General features: G+C 41.6%; 3 protein-coding genes across 7 annotated transcripts in view; 1 reads left to right on the top strand and 2 right to left on the bottom strand.

The window, feature by feature from the left end:
• Nucleotides 1-690: 690 nt before the first annotated feature.
• On the bottom strand, nt 691-11,110 carry PHOSPHO2 (phosphatase, orphan 2). Of its 4 annotated transcripts, none has more exons than XM_065069768.1 (3): nt 10,740-11,110; nt 10,501-10,629; nt 691-1,962 (listed from the first exon to the last, which is right to left on the bottom strand). In XM_065069768.1, exons 1-3 carry the CDS (start codon nt 10,807-10,809, stop codon nt 1,280-1,282), a joined length of 882 nt encoding a protein of 293 aa, XP_064925840.1. In that variant the 5' UTR covers nt 10,810-11,110; the 3' UTR covers nt 691-1,279. The 4 variants fall into 4 exon arrangements, with proteins under 4 accessions (XP_064925840.1, XP_064925842.1, XP_064925839.1 ...); XM_065069770.1 differs by having other exon boundaries at nt 691-2,007; nt 10,968-11,100; XM_065069767.1 differs by having other exon boundaries at nt 691-2,007; nt 10,740-11,099.
• CFAP210 (cilia and flagella associated protein 210) lies at nt 2,001-9,624 on the top strand. Its single transcript, XM_065069746.1, is given in 10 exon segments — nt 2,001-3,021; nt 3,937-4,163; nt 4,509-4,682; nt 4,777-4,985; nt 5,870-6,026; nt 7,022-7,161; nt 7,888-8,080; nt 8,384-8,548; nt 9,069-9,264; nt 9,267-9,624. Coding segments are annotated over 10 exon segments (2,157 nt in total). The 5' UTR covers nt 2,001-2,447; the 3' UTR covers nt 9,389-9,624.
• Nucleotides 11,111-16,741: 5,631 nt separating the features above from the next.
• The window catches only part of PPIG (peptidylprolyl isomerase G), a 28,041-nt gene continuing 22,256 nt past the window's right edge, over nt 16,742-22,526 (bottom strand). For both annotated transcript variants that reach the window (XM_065069744.1, XM_065069745.1), the window contains exons 9-13: nt 21,688-21,892; nt 20,466-20,633; nt 19,969-20,053; nt 18,316-18,452; nt 16,742-18,018 (exon numbers count right to left, since the gene is read on the bottom strand). In XM_065069744.1, coding sequence (XP_064925816.1) covers nt 16,899-18,018; nt 18,316-18,452; nt 19,969-20,053; nt 20,466-20,633; nt 21,688-21,892 — 1,715 coding nt within the window. In that variant the 3' untranslated portion in view covers nt 16,742-16,898. The remainder of the gene's footprint in view (nt 18,019-18,315; nt 18,453-19,968; nt 20,054-20,465; nt 20,634-21,687; nt 21,893-22,526) is intronic.

Genomic DNA, 22,526 nt, shown 5'->3' with positions numbered 1-22,526 from the left:
GCACTTAAGCTAAAACAGGCATCAGTTCAACAGCAGACTACATCATCATTTCGGACCTTTTGTGGGACTATAAGGAGGACGACAATTGGCATCAAAATAAATTATTTAACTTTTAGACTTTTAAAAAATATCTTTATGTGCATAGCCCAACTCTTGGGGCTCATCTCATTGCGAGTGGTAAAGAAAAAGACTCTATGTTCACAAACAATTCCTTAAACGACTTAAAGACAAAACAATTCTGTTAAAAAGTTAAAATGGACATAGAAGTTCCCTTCCAGCCCGTAAGAGAAGACTATAGACACGGATGAGAGTGAATAGGTAAGGTCACTGTAAACGCTTATACATCTGCACTGTTCTGTGGGCCTGTGCACTGCAGCAAAACCTCAGCAAGAAAAAAGCACCTGGCTGACTGGGAGCTGTCAGCGTGGAAGATGAAACCAGCGTTAGGTCTGTGCAGCGTGGCAGCAGCACGCTGTCAGGGTGGTAGTCAGCAGAACGGGAGAGCGACTTTTCTTTAAACAGAACAGCAATGTCCTTACTGCTCTCCAGAAGAGAAGGGGTCTGACTGACACCATAAATGATGATGATGTTATCCAGAGGCTGACGCCTGCACTTGTGTTCGCCCTCTCCAGCCCCCTTACAAGAACAGGTGCCCAATGACACGCAGGCCAGTAGAATACATTACACAAATCAGGGGGGTTGCTTTCGTCAGCAACAGTAACTTTTATTGTCTTTACAATACAAGGTAACACAAACTATTAAAAAAGTAATTTAGTTCGGTAAAATATTTAGTATTTTGAAAATATAAATGCATCTTCAGATCAAACAAGATCACGACCATACCAAATAATTTACAAAATTAAACATTCCTCCTGATCAAATAAGTATAAAAGCCAACAGTTCCAGAACAATGCTCCTGGCACCTAATGTTTTATAAGTAAAGAATTTCGTTATTTTGTGCGCTAATCCAGCTCCTTCCCCTAAGCACAGGAACAGCAAAGGTCAGTCACGCAGTTGGTAAAGGCTTTGGGGGAGGGAGGGAAGACCAAGAGTCACCTCTTGCAACTCCCCTTCTCCACTTATGGTGGAATGTGTACTATGGTAGAAAGCCAGTTTCCCACTGCTGTCAAGATTGAACATAAACACTTTTAGACTGTGTTTAGAAAACATAAGTTCAGATAACAGCCCAGTTTTACAATTTTGTGCTTTTATGCACATGCAGTTTTTCTCTCCTTGGAAGATAAAATATAACCATATTAATTTCCTTTCACTGTTTGCATTATTCCTTCATAAGCAGCTTCAGATAAGACATAATGTCAATACCAGATGACCAAACCAGAACAGAGCACTCTACGGGACTGAGATCTTGGGCCAGCTGAGAAATCTTCTTCTCTAAGGTGTACCCCTGCCTAGGCATAGCAATATCATCCTTCTTCAAAAACATTACTGGACATAAGTCATTCCCACCATCACCAATATATATAATTTGTGTATAACTTACTCCTCGCTCCAACTGTTTATCCAGAAATTCTTTTAAAACTTTCCTTTTGCACAGGTTTTTAGGGCACTGTGCACAATGGTGAGCATGGAAGTTCTGTACAGTAAGATAGCCAGTACTGCCGAATGCTGCAGGGTTTGTGAACACTTCATCAAACACCTTATGGAAGCCAGCAGCTTTCAAAATCCAGTCAATAAACACTGTATTAGAATCCGAAACAATTATGCAGTCAAACAACTCTTTGTTCTCACCAATAAAACCCAGAAGATCTACCATTCCCGCAGTGAAAGGAATTGTTGTCATAGTCCTTTCCATCTCATCTTCTTTGATGCCGTTGTCTCCCAAGTAGACAAAGACTCTGCCCATATATTCTGTCCAGCGTCCTGGTCGGTAGGAGTTTCTTAATCCGTTAGGAAGTTTTTTCTCAGGGGCACATTTCACAATCCAGGTATCACTATTTTCATCTATGATTGTATGGTCAAAATCAAAAACCAACAGAAATTTCATGGCTGTCAGAAAATGGTTTCCAAAACAAACAAACAAAAAGAAAATTATTTATATAAACAAAAGTACTGAATTCCTACCCTGATCTTGTGCTCAGAAAAGAAAAATCCTGCATTAAACTGAAGCATTAGGACAAATATCTAAACAAAAACAAAGTAAACTATTTATGGCCACTGCAGCTATGGGAAGTTGTGCTGAAGCTGAAGTCTGTAAAGGTCAACGTTCTAGTTCAGTATCAAACTTCTGTTTAAAATAGATAATGTGAAACTCTCTAAACTTATGCTGCGCAGTTACAAACGCTAACAGAGTCAATCTTCCAGTGCTCACGCACTATCGGCTTGACCAACGGTTCCGCATTTCTCCGTCATCACTTGCCAACGCAACCAAACCGGGATTCTCCTGGCAAACACGGTAAGAGACGCTTCAAAAGGAAACTACTGAACAGATGGAGCCAGTCTTTTTAATAGGGTTGCACCAAATCAAAGCAGCCAACCAAAAGAAATGCTGCCGTTTGTGGATCGGGAAAACCGAAATGTGCTTGTTGTGGTCCTGCACCGCCAGTACCTGCGGCTGCGGAAACCCCCGGGAGCAGCACACACCCGGCAAGGCCTCTCCCGCCGCCACGCCAGCACCGCCGCTCCCACCGGCCCGGGCGCCCCTCGGGCCAGCGCCCAGCCGGCAGCACCCCGGCCGCGCCGGCGGTGGAGCGGAGCGGCCGCAGCGCACGGGGCTCCGCAGCGGACCGGAAGCCCCGGAGGGAAACGGACAGAGCCGGCGGGGCCGCGCGCAGCCGCTCCCGCCACCCGCCGGCGGCCGCGACGCCCCGACCCACCTGCGCACTCGCCGCTTCCGGCTCCCTCCACCCGAGCCCCGCCCGCCGGGCTCCACGTGCCTGGAGGCTACGTCATCACGTGACCTCCGCCGGGTTGCCCGGCAACCGCACGCGTTCCCCGACGGCGCGGCCGAGGCCATGGCGGCGGGGCCCGGGCTCTCCCGCGGGAGGCGGCAGCAGCTCGCCCGTAAGTGGGGCTCTCCCGCGGGCACCGGGGGGCGGGCGGCGCCGCACGGGCTGTACACGGCTCCGGCAGGCTCCAGGGGTGCTCCTCGTCCCCGTGTCCAGGATGACTCTTCCCCAAACCCGCCCCCTGCCCCGCAGCTGCAGCCACCCAGGCCTTCAGAACCGCCTGGAGAGAACGGACCTGAAGCAGCGGCGGCACAGCACCAGCACAGCACCGGCACAGCTGCCGCCAGAGAACAGAGTGCCGGGAAGGTCCCTGCTGCGGGGAGCAGGGGTCAGCTCACTGCCCCTTGGGCACGGGGGGAGATGGGGTCTGGTCCCCAGCACAAGGCAAACAGATCTGCAGCTGCATCTGAAAAACAGTCTTTGCCACCAGTATCACTGTGAGAGAAAGAGTCCTTACATTTTAGACACGGCACAACAGTCTGCTGCAAATCAGATAAGCAGGAGAATTTCTAGCAGAACACCACTGCACAGAGTGCCTTTTGCTTCAAAAATACTGATGACACTTAGAGAGGCATTTCACAAAGCCCAGTGATCACCTAGAAAAGCAGTGTTTGTGGCTTTACCAATACTCCCCCTTTCCTTTTGGGAATACTCCCAGGTCCCTGCTGTTCCCAGAATGAGGCCCAAGTCCTGCCTGGGAAGCATTAGTTACCACAAGCCAAACCTGTCCACGCACACAAACAGGCCAGAGGACACAAACAGTGAAGTCAGTCAGTGCCACAGCCCACGTACAGGCTCTGGACATAGCTGGAATACAGATACACATACCCTGCCTGAGCCCTGGGGCACGGGGAGAGTAACCGAGCTAAGAATAACTGTCATGATGCAAGAACTCAAATCCTGATACAGGTTTGAATACAGGATTTTCTCATATCAGGTAACCTCAGTATCTTTTCTTCCCTCTGCACAGCATCACATCATTGGGAAGAAAATAATGTTCTAGCTCAATGTTTTCTTCCAAAGGAAGTAGATCTTCGTCAGGTAATTGTATTCCCAAAAGCAGAATGGGAAAGGATTCAGGACAGTCTTGGCAGCACATCTAGAGAAGCAGCACGCATCCTCGCTGAGAAGAAAGAGCGGGAAGAAATGCGCTTACGCTCCAAAGCTGCTGTAAAAGATTGGTCCAATACCATTATGGTAAGTACAAGACACATTTTTAAACAAGGTGATTCCTTTTCATATAAGCAAAAAACACTCACAGTAACATTTCTAGCTGTACTCCCTTTAACATTTGCTTTGAAATATGTTTTAGCTAAACTTCATTTACATACATTTAACACCTAACATCAACATTTACATTTTTTGAATTAAAGCTAAAATGCAAAATTTAAAAAACGAACCAATCAACCAACAACAGAAAAAAACAACAACATCCCCCTTCAACCCGGCAACCCAAACATGGAGCACATCACTTTCAGAATGGGTTATATGTTTTTAATCCACGGGCTTTAAATTTGATACCTAATTTTATCTGCACTGTAGGACCCGACGGAACGGAAACTTAAAGCCAAACAACTACGTGAAGAAAGACAAGAGGAAGAAAGAAAGTTAATTGATTTGGAAGAAGCAGAGTTTCAAGCAGCACAACGGAAGGCGGCTATTGATCGCGCAAAAACTTACCTATACTACCAGAACCAAAGAGTGAAAGGGCTGCATGTTTGTTGACAACTTATACTTTTAAAATTCAAATTGTACTGAATGTCCTTAAACACTTATGAACACACAAATTACTTTAAATATTCTCTTGCAGAGTGCCCTTCTACTTGCAGAGGTCCTAAAAGAACGAGATGCTCAAGTTGAATTTAAAAAGTTAAAGTCAGATGTTAAAAAAAAGAAGGATGAAGAAAAGGAACGTGAACGTAAAGCAGCTAATCTCAGAGAGCAAGAAGAGGCACATCGGCATTATATGAATCAGCGTTATATGAATCAACAGGCGCTACGCAGAGATCTGATGGAACAGTAAGTAATAATCAAACAAAAGTAACCCTACTTTATTATTTACTTAAACTCTCTTCTCACAAATCCATTCCATAAGGTTTTTATGTAAACTTACGAATAATCTGATTCACAAATGCGACACTTTAAAACAAAAATCCAGAGTGCCACAAAAGACATTGCATTACGGGGAAATGCTGTGATACGCAGTGTCTTTTAGTTGCCAACAGTCTGCATGTAAAATTGCCTTTGGCAGGTATCACTAGGTTTTAGTCGAATTGCTGTTCACAAGTTACTGAAAATTTTGGTTCCAGAAGAGGAAAAGGTTAAACCAGATTTTCTATTTGTCCGTAACTAGACTCCAGAGAACACATCAAAAGAACATATCACTGCCCCCTCCCTTCTTTCTCTCAGCTTTTTCAGAAATCTTATAGAGGGGTCCCCAGTGGTCTGAGAGAAGGAACCAAATTCCCAGAGGCAGAGGAACTGTTCAAAGTCTGGTCTCACATATTTCATGTCCAATAGATAAATCCTTGTAGAATTAATGTAGCATACTACCAGCTTAAGCCGTTGCCTGCATGCCCAGAAGAAGCAGCATAAGTATGGTGGGACTTACTGGGGAAATCTTGTTCACTGAGGGTGCTGCAGAGGTTATGAATGCAGTGGTGCTAAGGGGTCATCCAGACAAAGCTTGATACCACTAGACTGCAATCTGTGAGTGAACCATGTATCTCTTTTCTAGCCAGAGGACTGAGGGCTACCATTACAAACAATGATGCTATTTTTCACCTCTGATATTGTAACCACCTTCAATTCAGTGCAAGGTACACATGGTTATGCATAATCTCTATCTGTTCGTTACTTCAAGCAGTCCCTAGCTCGTTTATCCAACTCCTTTTTCAATTCAGAATAAAGGAGCACAAACATCAGGCAGATCTGGCCAAGCTAGAAGATGAAAGAGAAAGAGAACAAATAGAGAAATCAAACCAGTTGTACCAATTGGAAATTGAGAAAATAATGGAAAAGGAACAGGAGGAAAAAGCTGAACGCCAGAGGCTGCATCATGTAAGTAACAGGAAAGCAAAGAGTTCAAAATCCTTGTTTCACCTTGGCTGCCTGGTGAACCAACAGCATCCCTGTATCTAAATGCAACAGGAGGAGCTGCTGACAGCTTCAGCAGCTATTGGGTCACATGCCCACCGTGCCAGCTGCAGGCCATGTCTGTCTCCTCTGCTTTTGAGAAATGTGTCTTGGAGGCAGATCCCTTCTCATGTGTGAAGGGACATTGACACCTGATGCTTTGACTAGTCTATCATTAAAAAGCCTGCTGTAGATATCAAGAAATATCCTCCTTGACTTGAGAACTGGATTTAAGTTCTACATACCTGCTGTTTTAAGCCCATTTTCCTTTGTTAGGCACAAGGAATAGCCTGAGACTGAACATAACTTTACCTTTCTAACTTTATTTTCCATTTATTATTTGAATTGTTTAGAAATTTAGTCAAGACCTCCTGCCTTCTCTTTTCATCTTTGAAGGCATCTTGCTAAACACAAACTAGAAATGTGTCAGAACCGTTCATACGGCATAAAATATATGGGGTTTTTTTACATCAAATTATAGAAAACTCCTCTTCAGCTATGATTTGGATTAAGCTCTCAGCCTGGGATAGTTTTGGATGAGGCGGGCCAGGAGCAGCACGGTCTGTGTATGTGTTGGTGGGGGTTGCACCATCTCATTCATGTCAACACCCCCCTCTCCCCTGTGTGGGAATGGGAGCAAGGGATGATGCTCACGGCATTGCAGAGCAACGTGTTTGTGTAACGGGCTGGAGAAGCAGCTGTTTGATGCTCAATACCCCTTTTCCTTCTGCACATCTGTCTCTTCTTTATGCATACTGGAACATGGAGGCAGAAGTGGAAGTACTGAGAATCCCTTCTCTCTCTCCTCTCTTTGAAAGAAACACGGAGAGGGGGAAAAGGGAGTGATTCCTTAAGTTGCTCCCTCAGGCCCAGATTTTGTAAACTTCATCTGTTACATCAGGACCATTTTGTCCACACAGGAGCACGTAAGTAACCAGAAAATACTCAAAGCAATAGAGGAACAAAAAGAAATGGAAGAGAATGATCGGATTAAAGCTCATTTTAAAGCAAAGGAAACTATTGCCAAGATGGTGAAAAAGAAAAAAGCTGAAATGCGTAGGTAGGTACAAAGCTACAGTATAAGTTGTAAATAAACTAAAAATAAAAAATAAAATAATATTTAAAAAAATAAAAATAATAAATAAATAAAATAAAAAATAAACTATTACACAAAGACTCGCGGAAGTGCAAAGCTCTACACCAGTGTGTTCGGAACAGTGATTTTCCACATGGCCTGCCCAGCCTCCACGCACTCAACAGTTAAAGACAATTAAAATCCTAGACGAAGTACTTTTTGGCAGAAGCTATACTTCCCTGAGTCAGATCAAGAAAAATAATTTTTCTTCTTAACTAGTCATCTATATTAATTAATTACACTGGGTTGTTATTAAGGGAAAACAGTTTACCAATTTAATATTGAGGGTATAGCATGAAAATATCACTGAGCCAATCTAAGAGCTCCCTTCTCGCTTCTGGCCAATGCTCCCAACATTTCTCTCCCGATGGTAAGATACTAGACAGACTCTGCACCGAGTGATCCAGCTCATTACTGCAAAAGAAAGCTGGTGTTACAAGAACACAGGGAACATTTATTTGCTAAATCAGATAATTTAAAAAATACAAAACAGGAGGAACACAAGGAGATCAAGGAGCTGGGTGGGTGGGCCAGCCAAAAGTGTGGCAAGAGGAGACTAGAAGCAGGATTGCTGAGTTTGGTAGCAGTAATGCTTCAGGTAGACCCAGGCTTGTACCCTGGTATGTTATGGTAGCTCATGTTCTTCTGCAGACTAACACAAGAACGTCAGACCAAAATCGTTACCCAAATAGCTGCACAAACGAGTGAGGCATTAAAGAGAGAAGATGATCGTTTTGCTAGAGATGTTGCAAAAAAAGAAGCTGAATACCAAAAAAAATGCAAAGAGAAAGAAGCAAAAGAAAAGGCAGCCATTGAATCTATTCGCGAATATAGAGCCACTGTGGTAAGAAACCTGAGGCTGTTCTCATTCCTGTTTACTCCAGCTGAGGAGCCTGGCCCAGATCACAGCTGGTGTCCCCGGTGCCAGGCGTCAGCATGCTTCAGCAGGTCTGCTGACATCCTTCCTGGGGTCCCCTCTGCCACCTCCCTGCTGGGTGCACATCTGCCAGGGATGCTGAAGACTCTGCGCTTGGGCACTGGGCAGCCACAATGATCGTGCTCATCACAGCACTGACACGGGGCTGCTTCTGCCCAAAGAGCAGCCTAGATCCTTGGTTAACTGTTCTGTGCATTTTGTAAAATACAGATTAAGATGAAAGCGGAAAAGGAGAGAGAGGAAAAAGCAGAAGGTAAAAAGGAACTTCATGCCTTAATGGAAAACAGCCGCATCTACCTGGAAACAGAAAAAGCCAAGAAACAAAGACAACGTGATGCGAGTGTGAAAGTACAGAAAATTCAGATCCAGCAAATGGTAAACAGAAGAGCCCTACCCTCTTAGCCCCTTCAGACGCATCTAAACCAACAGCACTAGCTCCTGCCTGAGAGGGAAAGAGAGAGAAGTAGCTTGCCGTGTTTTGGTGGGGCGAGTTGATTGTTGTTTTTGTTTGGTTTTGTTTCCAAATCATGCACGCTCCACACATGTTGGTGTTGGGGACCAGCCTCTGTCAGAGCAGTGGTGCAAGTCAAGGCTGATTTGAAGTGACTAATCATGTTTTGTCCTGTGCCATTATGGATTATACTTCTGTGGCCCTCTTGTATCTTCTGGGCAGGTCTCCAAAAAGCTGCAGCTAATGCTGATGTTCACTCAGCTATTTAATGTACCTTTTTTGTGATGGGTATGGCAGGGGAGAGACATGGGGAGGGATGATATTTGACAAGTACCAGCTAACATCACCACAGATCTCCTATAAGCTTTTACCCTCTCTAAGTTTTAAGGGATAGTTACATTGTGAAGGAAATACTAAGTTTAGTTATTCCCTTTTCTCCATCAGGCTGAAAAACAGGCAAAAAAACAGGAGGAAAAGCAAGCAGAATTGGACTATGATGCTCAGAAAGAGGTTATTGCACTCTGTAAGGAGCGCGAATTTCAGAAGTATGCAAAGCAAGTCATTGAATCAGAGTCCAAGACTACACATCATCTTTATCCTCTTCTCAAAGCATGCAAAGGTGGAAGAGACTTGGGCATCGGTCTTCTTCCAGAGGAAGAGAAGGAATAAATACGGCTTTTCAAGCACAGGACAGTGCTGGGACCCAGTTACCTTCTTGTGAGAGCACTACTGCTCAAGAAGTTAAGAACATGAAAAAACATTGAGACTATTCAGCCAGGAAAGGCAGAAGCAGTTTTCACATAGTTAAAAAAAAAAAAAAAAAAAGGCAAACAACTTTTTTTAACCTTATGGGTGGAGTTAAACTGTAAATGATCTACATCAAATATATGCTATGAACCTGGAAGTCCATTGAAAAATGCTGGAGAACTGGTTATATTGTCAAAAATCCCCACCTTGTATTTAATGAAAGTTAGTTTATTAAACTTGAGATGGAAATTCACGATGTATAATTGACCATCAATGTAACCAATTCCAGCCAAAAGCTTGCTATTACTGATATATTTTTATTATTGATTACTCTAAAAATTCACTGTCCTGGGTTTTTCAGGTCTGGGATACAAATTCTCAGTGCAAAAGGTTTCATTTTTCACTATCCAATTTCCAGTTAAGTATTCCCCATAATAGAAAAAAACCAAAAACCAAAATAACTTTACAGATTGTACAGGGAAAAACCTCCACCTTAATGCATGTTCAAAGTTAGAATAGTTACAGTACTGCAGTCTTTGTAGCATTTTGCAACCACCTCTATAAAACAAATGTCATGCTATAAATCAGTTGCACTATACGAAAACGTGAATGTGATTTGATCATAGCCCTTACAAGGTCACCTAGGAAGAAAATAGGTCCCGGTACAGCTGTAAATAGCTACTACAAAAAGAGAGCATGGCAACAAGAGACAACATAGACTGTTGTTTCATAAAGACTCACAACGATTCAATCCGTGGTAAAGAGATTCCTCAGCTGACTTACTCTCCAACACCCAAGTCACACACACATTTCACTCCTTAGGCTCAGTTTCCTTGCTGAAACTTTATCACCATGTTCCCGCCTTGGACAGTTAGGGTTTCCTACGATGACTCCACCAGTATCCTGAACTGGGTATCCCCCTATCCTGAGGTCCACTGAAGACAAAGTCCAAGAAAGCTGAAGCTTTGCTTTGTCACACACAACCTGCCATTCCAGCCCCACAGCTGTGCATCTCTGTTGGCCAAACTAGACAATGACACAAGTTCAAAAAAACTGCAAATTAGGAGAGTTTTATAAAAGATGTTTGCCAATATTTTAGTTTGTAAAACGCGTATTTTGTGTGACTTACAGTTTCTGATTCTGGCTTCCAACAGCAACAGGCTTTGAGCAAGACAGGAGGCTGCCCTGGAGGTCAGGTCCCTCCTGCAAGGCGTGGGCCCGGCAGAGCTGGTGTTACCTCCTCTACAGTGTGAAGCAACTGGATGTAAGAGGGATGTAAAATGACGTAAGACGGATGAACTCCTTACCTGGTGGGGAGTCTCTTCCAGGCAGGGCAAAGGAGGAACTTTTGGGAGGGGGCAGACTGACCTCCTCCCTCATGCAGCTGCCAGAGCCACCAAGGGCCCTTCTCTGGGAAAACAGCGCCCAGGAGCCACATTTAAGGTCAGCGAACGCAGAACGGCGGGTGCCCAACACCCCCACTACGGGCAGGCCTGGCGGGATGAAGGCCCCTCCGCCGGCCGCGCCGGGCAGAGGCGAACCGGCGGGAGGAGAAGCCGCCGAGGACGGGGCGGAGGGGGCCTCACAGCCTCTTACCGGGCACGGGCTCGCTGCAGCCGAGCGGGTGTGTCACCAGCCGCCTGCGGAGGGCGGCGGCTGCCGCACGACCGGCCCGGGGAAGGGCAAGGCCGGCCCCAGCTACCGGGCCGGGCCGAACGCCCCTGCCCCACAGAGCAGGCGGGGCGCTGCGCCAGCCCGCAGCCAGCCCGCTGCGCCAGCCCGCTGCGCCAGCCCGCAGCCAGCCCAGGGGAGGCCAGAGCTCCGGCTGGGTACTGCTGTACGGGACTTCTTGATCAAAACTTGCTCTCTCCGTTCTAAACCGACTGCAACCTGTCGCACTGCTACATCTAAATTTACATCATCAAACAGGTAGTTCTTCTGCAACTAGTGAAAACTATTCTGCTTCACACACACAAAATAAGTTGTATTTGTGCAAGCACAAGATCAAAGCTTGCAACTAGCAAAAAAATTAGTGATAAGACACTAGATCAGCTTCATTATATGGCCGGATTTTTGTATGTCACAATACACATACAATGAATAAACTCATTTGTCATTCTGTAGTAGAAAGCTCCGATTCCCTCTATAACTCAACACTACCATCCAATTCAGCATGGAATAAAAATCTGATGATTGACATCTTCAGTAAAAATGTATAGATCTTGGTTTAACTAAAGGGATAGTGCCCTGACATCAACTTGCCATATCTTGTCAATCTGTACAAACAGTACTACCACTTTACGAGGCTGCAGATTTGACACAGGCACATTCACAGGCACAGGTTGCACCATATGACTCAGAAGTGAATATTACTCTAAATACAGAAGACACTAATATGCAAAAAAGCATTTATTTCTGAGAAGTACTTTAATACACAAGTTGTATATTTCATATCAAGAACTCATTCTCCCAGCAGACAACTGGATCATCTTCCCTGTTGGGAACTACAAATTACAAAAAGTCCAAAAGACTGAGGTTTCCAAATACTCTGCTAAGTATTACATGCACAATACCGCTTGTATAATTAACTGCAATTCTTTTAGCTGGTGAAGGAAACCAGGTATCAGCTGGTTCCTCTTGCCACTGATCATAAATTAATAGCCTAATTTCTTTCCAATTCTTCCAGTCATTCTAGTAATTATCAATTATGGTTAAAGCAACACACAGACTACTTCGTATGTACAGCTATAGGGATATGTACAGGGTATGCAGAAGTGTCAAACTTCCTGCCAAAACCAGCAAGTTTCCTCAAGTGCTTTACATGTTGCAAAATTTCAATTCAAAGTCACAGTGCTGCATTAGTTCAGTTTATTTAGTCCTTTAAATGTTAGTGATAGAACTTTTATGAATGCAAATATAACTTTAAAACCAACCGTATGCATTTCTAGCAGTTTAAGATCTGTCCTCCAAACTTACTCATGTTAACTGCCCTATTAGTTTGATTTGAACAATGACTTTATGATTAAGGAAGAACACTAATTCTTTAAGACAATGTAGCTTTACACCTTTATGTAGTTTTACTATCTAATGTCACCATTTTTATTGTATTTTATTACTGCTATTCCTTTCGTGAAATTTCATACTAAAATTAGAAAACTTATTTTGGTATGATAGCTGGGGTTTTGTTTGTTTGTTTTAAGGCAGGTGAATATTACTTTTGGCTTTTATGCAACACAAGTTTTGTTAGAACAGTGCTCCTAATGACATTAGTTGTTCAAGGGTAAGAAAAAAGAACTATACTAAAAGTACATATGCAACAAAATGGAAAGCTAAAGCCTATGCTAGGAAACTGCAGAATTGTACCAAGTTCAAATTTTGCAAAATGCAGAGTTCAGAGACTTTTTGATACGCATTTTCTTGCAGTACTTATTTAAATACTGTGTTAGAAAAATGACCCTTTTCAGCAAAAGAAGTGTAAGTAACAGTTCTCTTCTAGATGTGTTGATTAGTTTTATCACTGGCATTCTGCAGGTTAAGTTAACCAAAAAAAGCTCCTGGCTGCTGCTAAAATATTACTGCTTTTTCTCACTAAGTTTTCTTCAAGTTATTAGAGAGAATATGTAGATGACTTAAAAGAGACATCTTTGATAAAGCATAATATGTCTATCTCTAGGTTTTCTATTATGAGGGAAGTCCTAAAAGCAGGGTACACATTTTTGTCAATCCGATAAACAATGAGTCTATTATGCCCCTAGAAAGTGTGTCCAAAAATACTTTATTTGCTTCAATAAATCAACAATAAATCTACAGTTCCAGGAAAGGTGGCTAAAGGACTGCTTCTTTTAAGTTTACATAAATCTAAAATCCATTTGCCAGACTGACACGATTACAAATTAGACATTGTTAGGGGATCACTGCAAATTCTTCACGGCATCTGGTAAAGACCACTGCAAGAACAGTCCATAGTGTGGGATTTCAAGCAGGCAAGAGAAAAGTTTCAGGATAAAATTTTGACAACCAGAAAAAACAAAGGGTTAAAATGTAACCATAGCCTTCCTCCCCACACCCCCCCCAAGTAAAACAACCAACCAAAAAACAAACCAAGACCCCACAAAGACAAAGCAACAACTGAAACACTCTGGCTGTGTTGATGAATTAGCAGACAGCAACACACCTTTGACAGGCAATTGTGTCTACACAACCTTACATTATATACACCCACCCTCAGTAGGAATTTGTGCTTCTGAGTTGGTGGCAGTAGCCAGAAAATCCAACATCGAGGAACAGTCTCTTTCTGATAATGTTTGGAAAGCTACTGTCAATACTAAATTCAGCATTCCATGTATACATGGGCTGTACGGTACCAGTGAAGTGCTAGTATCTATTGTCAATACGACAGAGAATGCATGTTTTGCACTTCGGAAATTATTTCAAGCCTGTACATAAACGTATGCTTACAAAGTTAGTCCAGCACTCTCTGCCCTCATTTTATCTTGAGTCTTGAGGGGGTACTGTCAGAAACAGCTGTCCTAAATGTACCACTTTTTCCACATCCACAAGGAAAGACCATGCACATTTTTTTTATCACATCCGGTACACTAAGTATTGCTTTTAAATATGCCTCCAGTTCAGTTCTCTGACCCAAAAGCACATGCCCTGTGACAGAGCAGCCAAAGAGAGCACTGAGCTGAACTGGGCACAGCACGAGGTGGTCACTGGAGGCTGAGAACAGGGAAGCTCTGCCGCTGCGGGAAGAGACGGTTCCAGGGCAGCAAGAGCAGCAGTCAGTGCCTCACCAGGCAGCACGACCTCACTGGTGCCTGGGGACATCTTGCTGTCCATGGGATTGTGCTTCAGTCCCACCAAATTTCTATCAGCATTCTCAATTTCCAGTTTGATAAAAGCACAAATCTGGCAAATCATCCCTCTTACAAGACTGCAATTGTGTTTCAGTTTAAACAAGTGATTGGCACAAAAACAATTTATCATCAAATAAGACACAGGCAAGAGATCAAATGTATCCAACCACGTGCAATTAAAAGTAACCAACTTGTTGCAAACTACATTAAAAACAAGAAAATGAGCTTTGTGCCACCAACTCAGATGAACTGTAACGTTCCATGAAAGAAGAGCCTCTTTAAATTGTACAAATAATTTTCTGACCTGTAACAAAGAAAAAATGAAAGGGCATACAAGTGTATCTTTTGAAATATCTAGTTACATACAACTCCAAACTACAATTGGACATAGTTCAATTCAAGACTTTGTAACAATTTCTTTAACAATTCCTATGGACTGCCTTACTGCTGACAGCATTTTCCCCCCTCCTCTACATCAGAATCAATATAGTGGAGGGTTTTTCTGATTGTTTGCATGCTTGCATGAGCTTCAGTGGTATTGGCAAGAACACTCTCAGTAGTGCAAACATACTTCTTCAGCAATAGTTTGCTTGTGTGTCAGCTCCATAAAAATTAATTTGCAGTGGCAAACAGGTTTTAAATGAGACTGAAGCACATGGCATGCAGAGCACAGTATAAATGTGCTGAGGAAGCCTTTGTCCAAGCTGCCGTACAATTCTCTTAAGCCCAACTTCCTGGCTTTTTCTTAAGACTACAGTCCTCCAAAACGGGACCACAACTTCTCCAAAGTCATACAGAGTTTAGAGTGGCTTCACACTGAACAGGTCCACTGTACAGGTCTTCTATTCATTCCTATAAGCTCTCTTAAGTAACAGCTAAATCATCCACCCACATGTGGGCCTGGGAAACATTTTTACACATTCTGCATAAAATGACCCCTGCAATGCAAAATTCACACTAAAACATGGGGGGGGGAAAAAAGTTGACGGCCAAAGCCACCCCACAGCAGCTCTGCTAACTATTCTGTTAAAAACTAACACTACACATCTCCAGTTGTCTTCCCTTTAAAAGGTTGCTTATGTTGTTCACAATCCTGTATTTTCTTTTGCTTTGAAGGCATAACCGTTCTGTTTTCCTTTAAAGTAACAATTGTCTGGAGCACAATGTCAAGCCAAGTTTCAGCAGTTCTGCTGATCTGCTGTAGACACACACTGATCACAAAGCAGGTTATAGAGCAAAAATGCTGACAAAGTCAAAGACAGTAAGAACAAGTTGTGTCATACACTCAAAAGATCTGCCAGAAAATAAACTGCTAAGTCTTTGTTTCTCTTTGACACAGCTTTACATTAATGCTTGTCACTTCTCTTAAGGAATTTCAAGATTTGCCAGCCTTTGGTGTGAATAATTCAAAAGACTGAAAGAAGCATGGTGGTTTGTACCAAATCTATCCTCCTCACAGCCCTCTATGTTCAGTGACCACATACCAGTGCTCTTTGGTGATCGCACACACACTCTCTTGCAGCACCACCAGCCAACCTCTGGTGTACCTTGCTCTTTTGTATGAAGGTGTGGTGGCCAGGAAAAACAGGGTTGGGTCCTAGAGGCAGAATAAAGCACAAAAGGGAAGGAACTAGTTTGAGGAAGACACGCAAGCAGCAGAGAATGAGGAGGAATTCACAGTACAGAATGAGGGGATGCAGAGAGGAAAGCAAATTTTTGTTTTAAAAAAAATTAAGAGCTTGTCTGAAAAACATTACTTGAAATTCTGCTTCAGCTACCACAAAAAACAGTATTGGAGCTCTGCAACAGTTTTCTCATAGATTGTTAAGCAGCAGCAAGAGTAGAAAGGATTTTGTGGTTCCTTACTCTGACACCCACTGCGAATTCTGGTAAACTGTTTCATCTCTGTGCATCCTTTCATTGGCAACTGCAGCGGGGCAGTATGAAGCATCCAAGGTGAATTATCTGCAGTAGACAAACATGAAGGCATGGAACAGAAAAAGGAGGTTACAGAGAAAAAAAAACTACACTGCACTTCAAAAACATTTTCTAGGACAAAGAAATAACTCCCAAACACAGATGACTGCCTTACAGCGTGAATGAATTCTACTGTCGGCAGTCGCAGAAGTAGAAAAAATAAACATTTCCTTAAATTTATTCACTTTGTGATAACAAAAAAAAACCACCAAACAAACCAAAACAATGTAATTTTCCTCTATAAATCAATTTCCTTAGGATTTATACCTACTGAAATACAGACGTAGCAACACTGGAGTGCCAGACGCCTTGCAACATTCTCCTAGCTTTTAGACAACATGTAGTATACTTGCAGCTTTCTTCTTCACACATGAAACAAGCTTCTTCACTGGCAGCCATTGTTTGCACTAAACTAGGTTCATCAGGTAAAAAATAAATGCAGCATAGAAGTTACCTTTCTAGCTGGCAACACACAAGAAGGATACATAAACCAATGAAATATTTAAAACACGGCACACTGTGTTACACATATAATTTGTTTTTCATTTCAAGTTTATTAAAACTTTAGCAGTACAAATGATCCAGGTTTTAGATTATCAAAAGACCAAACTGAAGTCCACATCTTAAAAAAAAGGCGTTCCCCAAAATGTCTCTAAAACTTCGAGACAATGGAAACATGAAGTCCACAAACTCATCCATGCCTGTCATCATCTGTTCCAGGACTTGTTTCATGATCAGACTTTTTATCCTTACTAGGGGCATGATCTCTTTCCTGACTCTTTGATTTTTGGTTTATTTCTGTCTCTGCTGAGGATCTGGTCTTTTCCTTCTCTTTACTGCTGCGTGAATATGATTTTTTTGATTCTCTCTCTTTGCTACTTGGTCTCTTTTTTGAGTCTGGACTTCTATCCTGATCTCTACTAGACTTCTTATCTTTACTGGATTCAGGACTGCTACTTTCACGGCTTTTTGAACGCCTTTTCCTTTGGCTTTCACTATCGTTCCGCTTATATGAGCTTCTACTTTCTCTATTTGAATACCTCTCTCTGTTTCTGCTTTGACTTTCTTCCCTCTCTGAGCTCCTTGATTCTCTCCTCCTCCTATTCTCTCTTCCTCTGTATTTATCTGGTGTACCTCTCCTTTCTCTGCTTCTTGATCTTCCTCTTCTTCTTGTTTCTCTATCTCTATTCCTTGAATAGTCTTTACTTCTACTACGATCTCTGTCTCTGCTCCTTGATCTTCCTCGCCTACCCCTGTCTCGGCTTTTGCTTCGATCCCTTGTTCTACTGCTGGAACTATGTTTCCCTCTGGCATGCTCACGCTCTTTGCTTCTTGACTTGCGTTTCTCACGGTCTTTACTCCTCCTGTGGTCCTGGTCATTACTTCTTGAGCCTGCCCTTTTACTTCTCTCCTTGCTCCTACTCCTTTCTTTATCTCTCCCTCTAGAATCGTAGCGCTTTTCTTTTTCTCTGCCTTTCTCATGGTCTCTCTCTTTGCTTTTTGATCTTACTCTCTTTTCATCATGTCTACTGTGCTTAGAGTCTCTTTCTTTACTTTTTGATTTCTCTCGGCTTTTGCTATGGCTTCTAGATTTAGCTCTTTTCTTGGCCTTGCTTTTGTTATGCTTGTCATCTTTTTCCGAATTCCTTCTTGTTTCCCTGTCTTTACTGCTGGATTTGTGATCTTTTTTCTTCTCTTTTTCCCCTCTTCTGGTTGGACTTTCAGAAACTTGTCTGTGGTCTGATATTTTTCTCTCTTTTCCTCTTCCTGGGCTTTTTTGATTATCTTTCTTGTTTTCATTTATTTCACTCCTTGGAGAGAGAAAGATACAATTTTAAAAATATTTTGGATCCCCTGCACTCTGAAAAATTAAGTCAGAAGTGAGACAGCTTCACAAACCAAACTTAAATCCCACCAGGTCGTCTATATTAATAACTACATATTTACAGTGGCATGATTAAAATCAGACACAGTTAAGTAATGGGATAACCAAGTCAGCGCCCTGGATTTTTTGAAGTAACTGTAATTGAAAACTCAAGACAACACGTATTACTTTTAATATCTAAAAAAAATGTCAATACATGTACTCTGGAAAGAAATAATCTTACTTGTCCCCTTTTATCCATCTTTCTCCACTAGACACTCTCATTCTTTGAGCTCTTTGCATTTCTTGCCTCCAATGTGGAGGAGTTTCACTGCGTCGGAATCGATCTCTTGACCTGGACCTGGAAGGAGTCCGATAACGCTGGAAGGCAAAAAGAGAAAACTGGGTGTAAGTTTGAATTTCACATGCTGTGATAGCTAAGCAAGATTTTTATCCCTAGTGGCTGATTCTACACAGCACTTAACGTTATGCTTCACATGTATATACCAAGTTTACATGGACAAGTTATTAATTTACTGAAAAACATATTTGACATTCAGATAAAGCAGGAGTACAAAATGTCTGATCAAGTAACTATTTTTAAGGTAACTCTATTTCAGGATTTTTGTACTCTGCTGAGAGGCCTTCTCCTGATGCTTCTAATTAGCAAAAATGCAACTTGCTTTTCTAGCAATGCAAATTCTTCTTAGCTTTGAGAAGCAACACGAAACAATACTTCAAACTTCTGCTTTCATGTTTTTCCTAAAAATTTGAGGGAGAGACTGCTGTTACTAAAAACATTTGCTACAAGCAGCGCATAGCATATGGCTTCACTGTCCTGGTTTTGCTAAAAACAAGTTTCTCTTTCAGTGAATTTGCCTGTCAGCTAAAGCCTTCATATTAACTGCATTTTCCTGGAGAACCAGACACATGTTTTGGTAAACCTAGCAATGGAATGCAAACTTATTGATAAGCATGGATGGACATCTCGCGAGAGGGGCAACGAGAAGCAAGTGAGCAAGAAACTGACCAACGGTGTATAACATCCCATTCACGTGAATACTTCATATAAAGTGGGAGATCACGAGGATCTTGTCGCTTTTCCCTTTTGCCCTTTTCCCTGCTGCTTATGGCCGACATTAGGAGAGGACCTTGCTAGTCGTCCCTGCGAACTGAGGCCTAGTGACAGACTGAATCCAGCTCCGACTGGCTGCAGAGTCTAATCCAGGACTTTGGTTGCCGGCTCTGCAGTTGCTGAGACTTGCAAGATTGGTTTTGTATATTTTGTATTATTTTCTCTATTCCTATTAGTAGCATTAGTAAAACATCTTTAATTTTTTCCAACTCTCTTCACTCTGCCCTTCTTTTCCTCCCAATCGCCTCTCCTTAGTGGAAAGGGGAAAGAGGGAGGGGGAAGTGGGGGGGGCGGGGGGAGAGGGGGTTAACAATACATCTGCCAGGGTTTTATTGTCACCCCGCAATCTTAACCCACAACACTTCACGAAATCAGGAGAATCAGTCTGACAGCTCCCACCTGCCAAAAAGGGGAGAAGCCTTCCCCACATTCCCAGCACTAGTGTTGTACTTGTTCTGGTGTTCGCCAGAGCCCTTTTTGAGCTAATTCCATTCACTAATTCACAGAATACTACAGTAACATAAAAAAAGGTGTCGTTCCCTCCCCCATTTATATAAACTCAGTATGCAAACACAAAATCAATTTCATTTCCATAATTTGTTGTCTTCCTTCAAGCCTCAATCCCCAAATCAATTATGATGCACCATAAATCCTGCCTTTCTTTAACAAAAGAAACCATCCTAATGAAAATGGTCAGTAACAGCAGCATTAAGCCTGTGCTGCCATCTTGTTTCTTTTGGGGAACAGATTGTAAACACTTACCCTTGGTCCTCTTCCTTTTATTTTCCTTCCAGATCTGGTCACTAAGAGCCTCCTCTGGTATGCTGACTGTGAATTCGATAGATTGCTAAAAATAATTTTAAAAAGATATATTGTTTATAATGTCAAAGAAAGAAAGGAAAAGAAAACGTAACATACTTTAAAATCTCTTGCAAAATGAAATAAAACTAAGTGAAAACACGTTTAATTTTATTTTTTGTTAAAAGCACAGATGGTAACAACCACACAGTAAAAACTTCAGATTTTGTGACTACAAAATATTTTATAAGATTTCTATTTTTCCATTTTTGAAAGAATAAATTCTAGATTCAGATTGGACAGTTCTAAAAAATTCTAAATGAAATGGCAATGTATTTTACTTCCTTTTTCTCAAATAGGTCATTTTAAACTTTTCATTCACTAAAACCATGTTCAAAGGCTAACCCTTTGTTCTAGAACAGACACCAGTGGCAAATAAACTGAAAAATCCAATGTATTACCTTTCTCTTTCCTTCTCTCTGCTTTTCCTCTCTTTTTCTTTCTCATCTGCTTTAGGGGGACTTTTCCTCATCAGGAACCGGTTTTCAGGTACAGGGGGAATTTCTTCAGGACGGACAGTCGACAACGGCTGTGCTTCAGGGTTTTCATCTTGACTTTCACTGGATGAGCTTTATTTTTGTGTAAAAAATATTTATATTTAAAGTGAGTTACACAGATGAGGGAAGCCCTTTCAATCTATTTAAATAATTCGGAAAAATCTCTTGATTCAATACACAGTGATACCACAGAGAACTCGGGCAACAAGCTATTTCTGAAGCAACTTTTTTTGCCCCTCTGATAACTTTTCTCCAAAATATACAACTGCAATAGATTTCTGACCAACATTTTTTTATCTATGAATTCCAATGTTGCAACACTAAACATACATTTACTCTCTATTTAGATAGAGCTTTTTTTTAAAAAAAATTTGCTTTTAAAAGCACCATCAGGAGAGTCAAATTCAGATTTTGCACTAGTATATGTAAATGGCTACAAACTACTGTAATTCCAAGCAGTTGGTATAAACAAATCTGTGTGAAATGGGTTTAGTCCCACAGAAGCAATGTTTAGGCAGCACTGCCCTAAACAAGTGTTTCTTACGTTTTACTGTTAGCTTAGAAAAATGTGATTTGCACTGACACAACTTGTATCTCACATTCAACTATAAGCAAAAAACTATTAGATGAGAAATAACATTTTCAGAAGCAAGGGTGCCTTTTGAGTTTAATTATCTTCCAGTGAAACTGCAAGACTTTTGGCATATTAGACAGAAATAATGTTGTTAAGTGTGTTCATTTACTTTTTGTTGTTTAGTTTTGCTTATATTCCTGCACAGTACATTCTTGTAAGTCCCGCTGCATATAATTTAAATTGAACTGTACAAAAGTGAATTTAGGGAAACCAACTGTCACCACGCACTTCAAAGCAAGCACTCCTGCACCTTTCAAGCTAAATATACCTTAGGCCATTCCGTCACTCCTTTACAAGCTGCAGCATGTGTGCACATGGACATTGTCCTTTGCCATCACATCAGAAAAAGTGAGGCGTGTATATGAAAACTGCTTGCTTCCCAAAAACCTCAAAATACCCACTTTGCTAGTCACAGAATGCTATTCTACAGCTAGAGGACAACAAAATAGTACTGTATGGCGTACATGTAACAAAACAAATTTCAAAACAGACCTTTTCTTGCTTTTCTTTCTCTTTTTCTTTTCTTTCTTATGTTTTTTTGAATTTTTCTTGTGTTTCTTTTTTCGTTTCTTAGATTTCTCTTCTGAAGCACTCTCAGAATCCGATGATGAATCAGAAGATGATTCCGAATCACTTGAACTCTCTGAGTCACTGGATGAGGAAGACGACTTGTGTCTTTTCTTTTCGTCTTTCTTGGCTTTAAGTCAGAATAGCAAAGATGCATTTTAATATCAAACACTTCTAAATAAATCTCAGAAGAAGCAATTTAGCTACTATCTGCCTGAGCTGCTTATTATTGTGTAATAAGACTACTTCATCAAAATACTTAATAACAAATTGAAATTTTGGAGAAAACGATGTTTCTCCCAAGTACAATAAAGGATAGGTCTAGAAACACATAAGAAAACATATGAAAAATTATTTAAAATTTACTTAGAAAGTGCTTATAAAAAGGTTTAACCTGACTTCATATAAAATCTTTTCAAATCACAAACAAGAGAAGTTTTGAAACAGAAAGCAGGTGGCATAGACTAAACTGATTATTCATTGAATTTAGCTCAGAAGGAAGATTCAAATAACCAACCTCCCTGCCAAGTGAAACTGTGCTTGGAGAACAGTTCTAATCCTCCAGCTCACCATGTGTTGGTTGTTTTTTTGGGGGGTTTGGTTGGTTGGTTTGGATTTTTTTTTGTTTCTAGCACAAAGATACAAATAACTTCCTAACCATCTGCTATGAAAAGGAACCCTGATAAAGACCTGCCTAGTCCTTAATCACATATTTCACCATTTCTTGTGTGGCTCCTGGAGCTGCACATCAGTGGCTTACTGGC

The sequence above is a fragment of the Columba livia genome, chromosome 7, assembly GCF_036013475.1.
Source record: "Columba livia isolate bColLiv1 breed racing homer chromosome 7, bColLiv1.pat.W.v2, whole genome shotgun sequence".
In the NCBI taxonomy this organism is placed as follows: Eukaryota; Metazoa; Chordata; class Aves; order Columbiformes; family Columbidae; genus Columba; species Columba livia.
This window is presented reverse-complemented; position numbering and strand designations above follow the sequence as displayed.

Bases quoted from the DNA above. Each gene is read 5' to 3' on its own strand.
- PHOSPHO2 (XM_065069767.1), bottom strand. From the start codon at position 10,809: ATGTGGCTCCTGGGCGCTGTTTTCCCAGAGAAGGGCCCTTGGTGGCTC. The intron at 10,630-10,739 runs GTCAGTCTGCCC...TCTTACATCCAG, and splicing joins GCAGCTGCATGAGGGAGGAG to TTGCTTCACACTGTAGAGGA. The intron at 2,008-10,500 runs GTAAGTCACACA...ATTTTCTGACAG, and splicing joins GGAAGCCAGAATCAGAAACT to CCATGAAATTTCTGTTGGTT.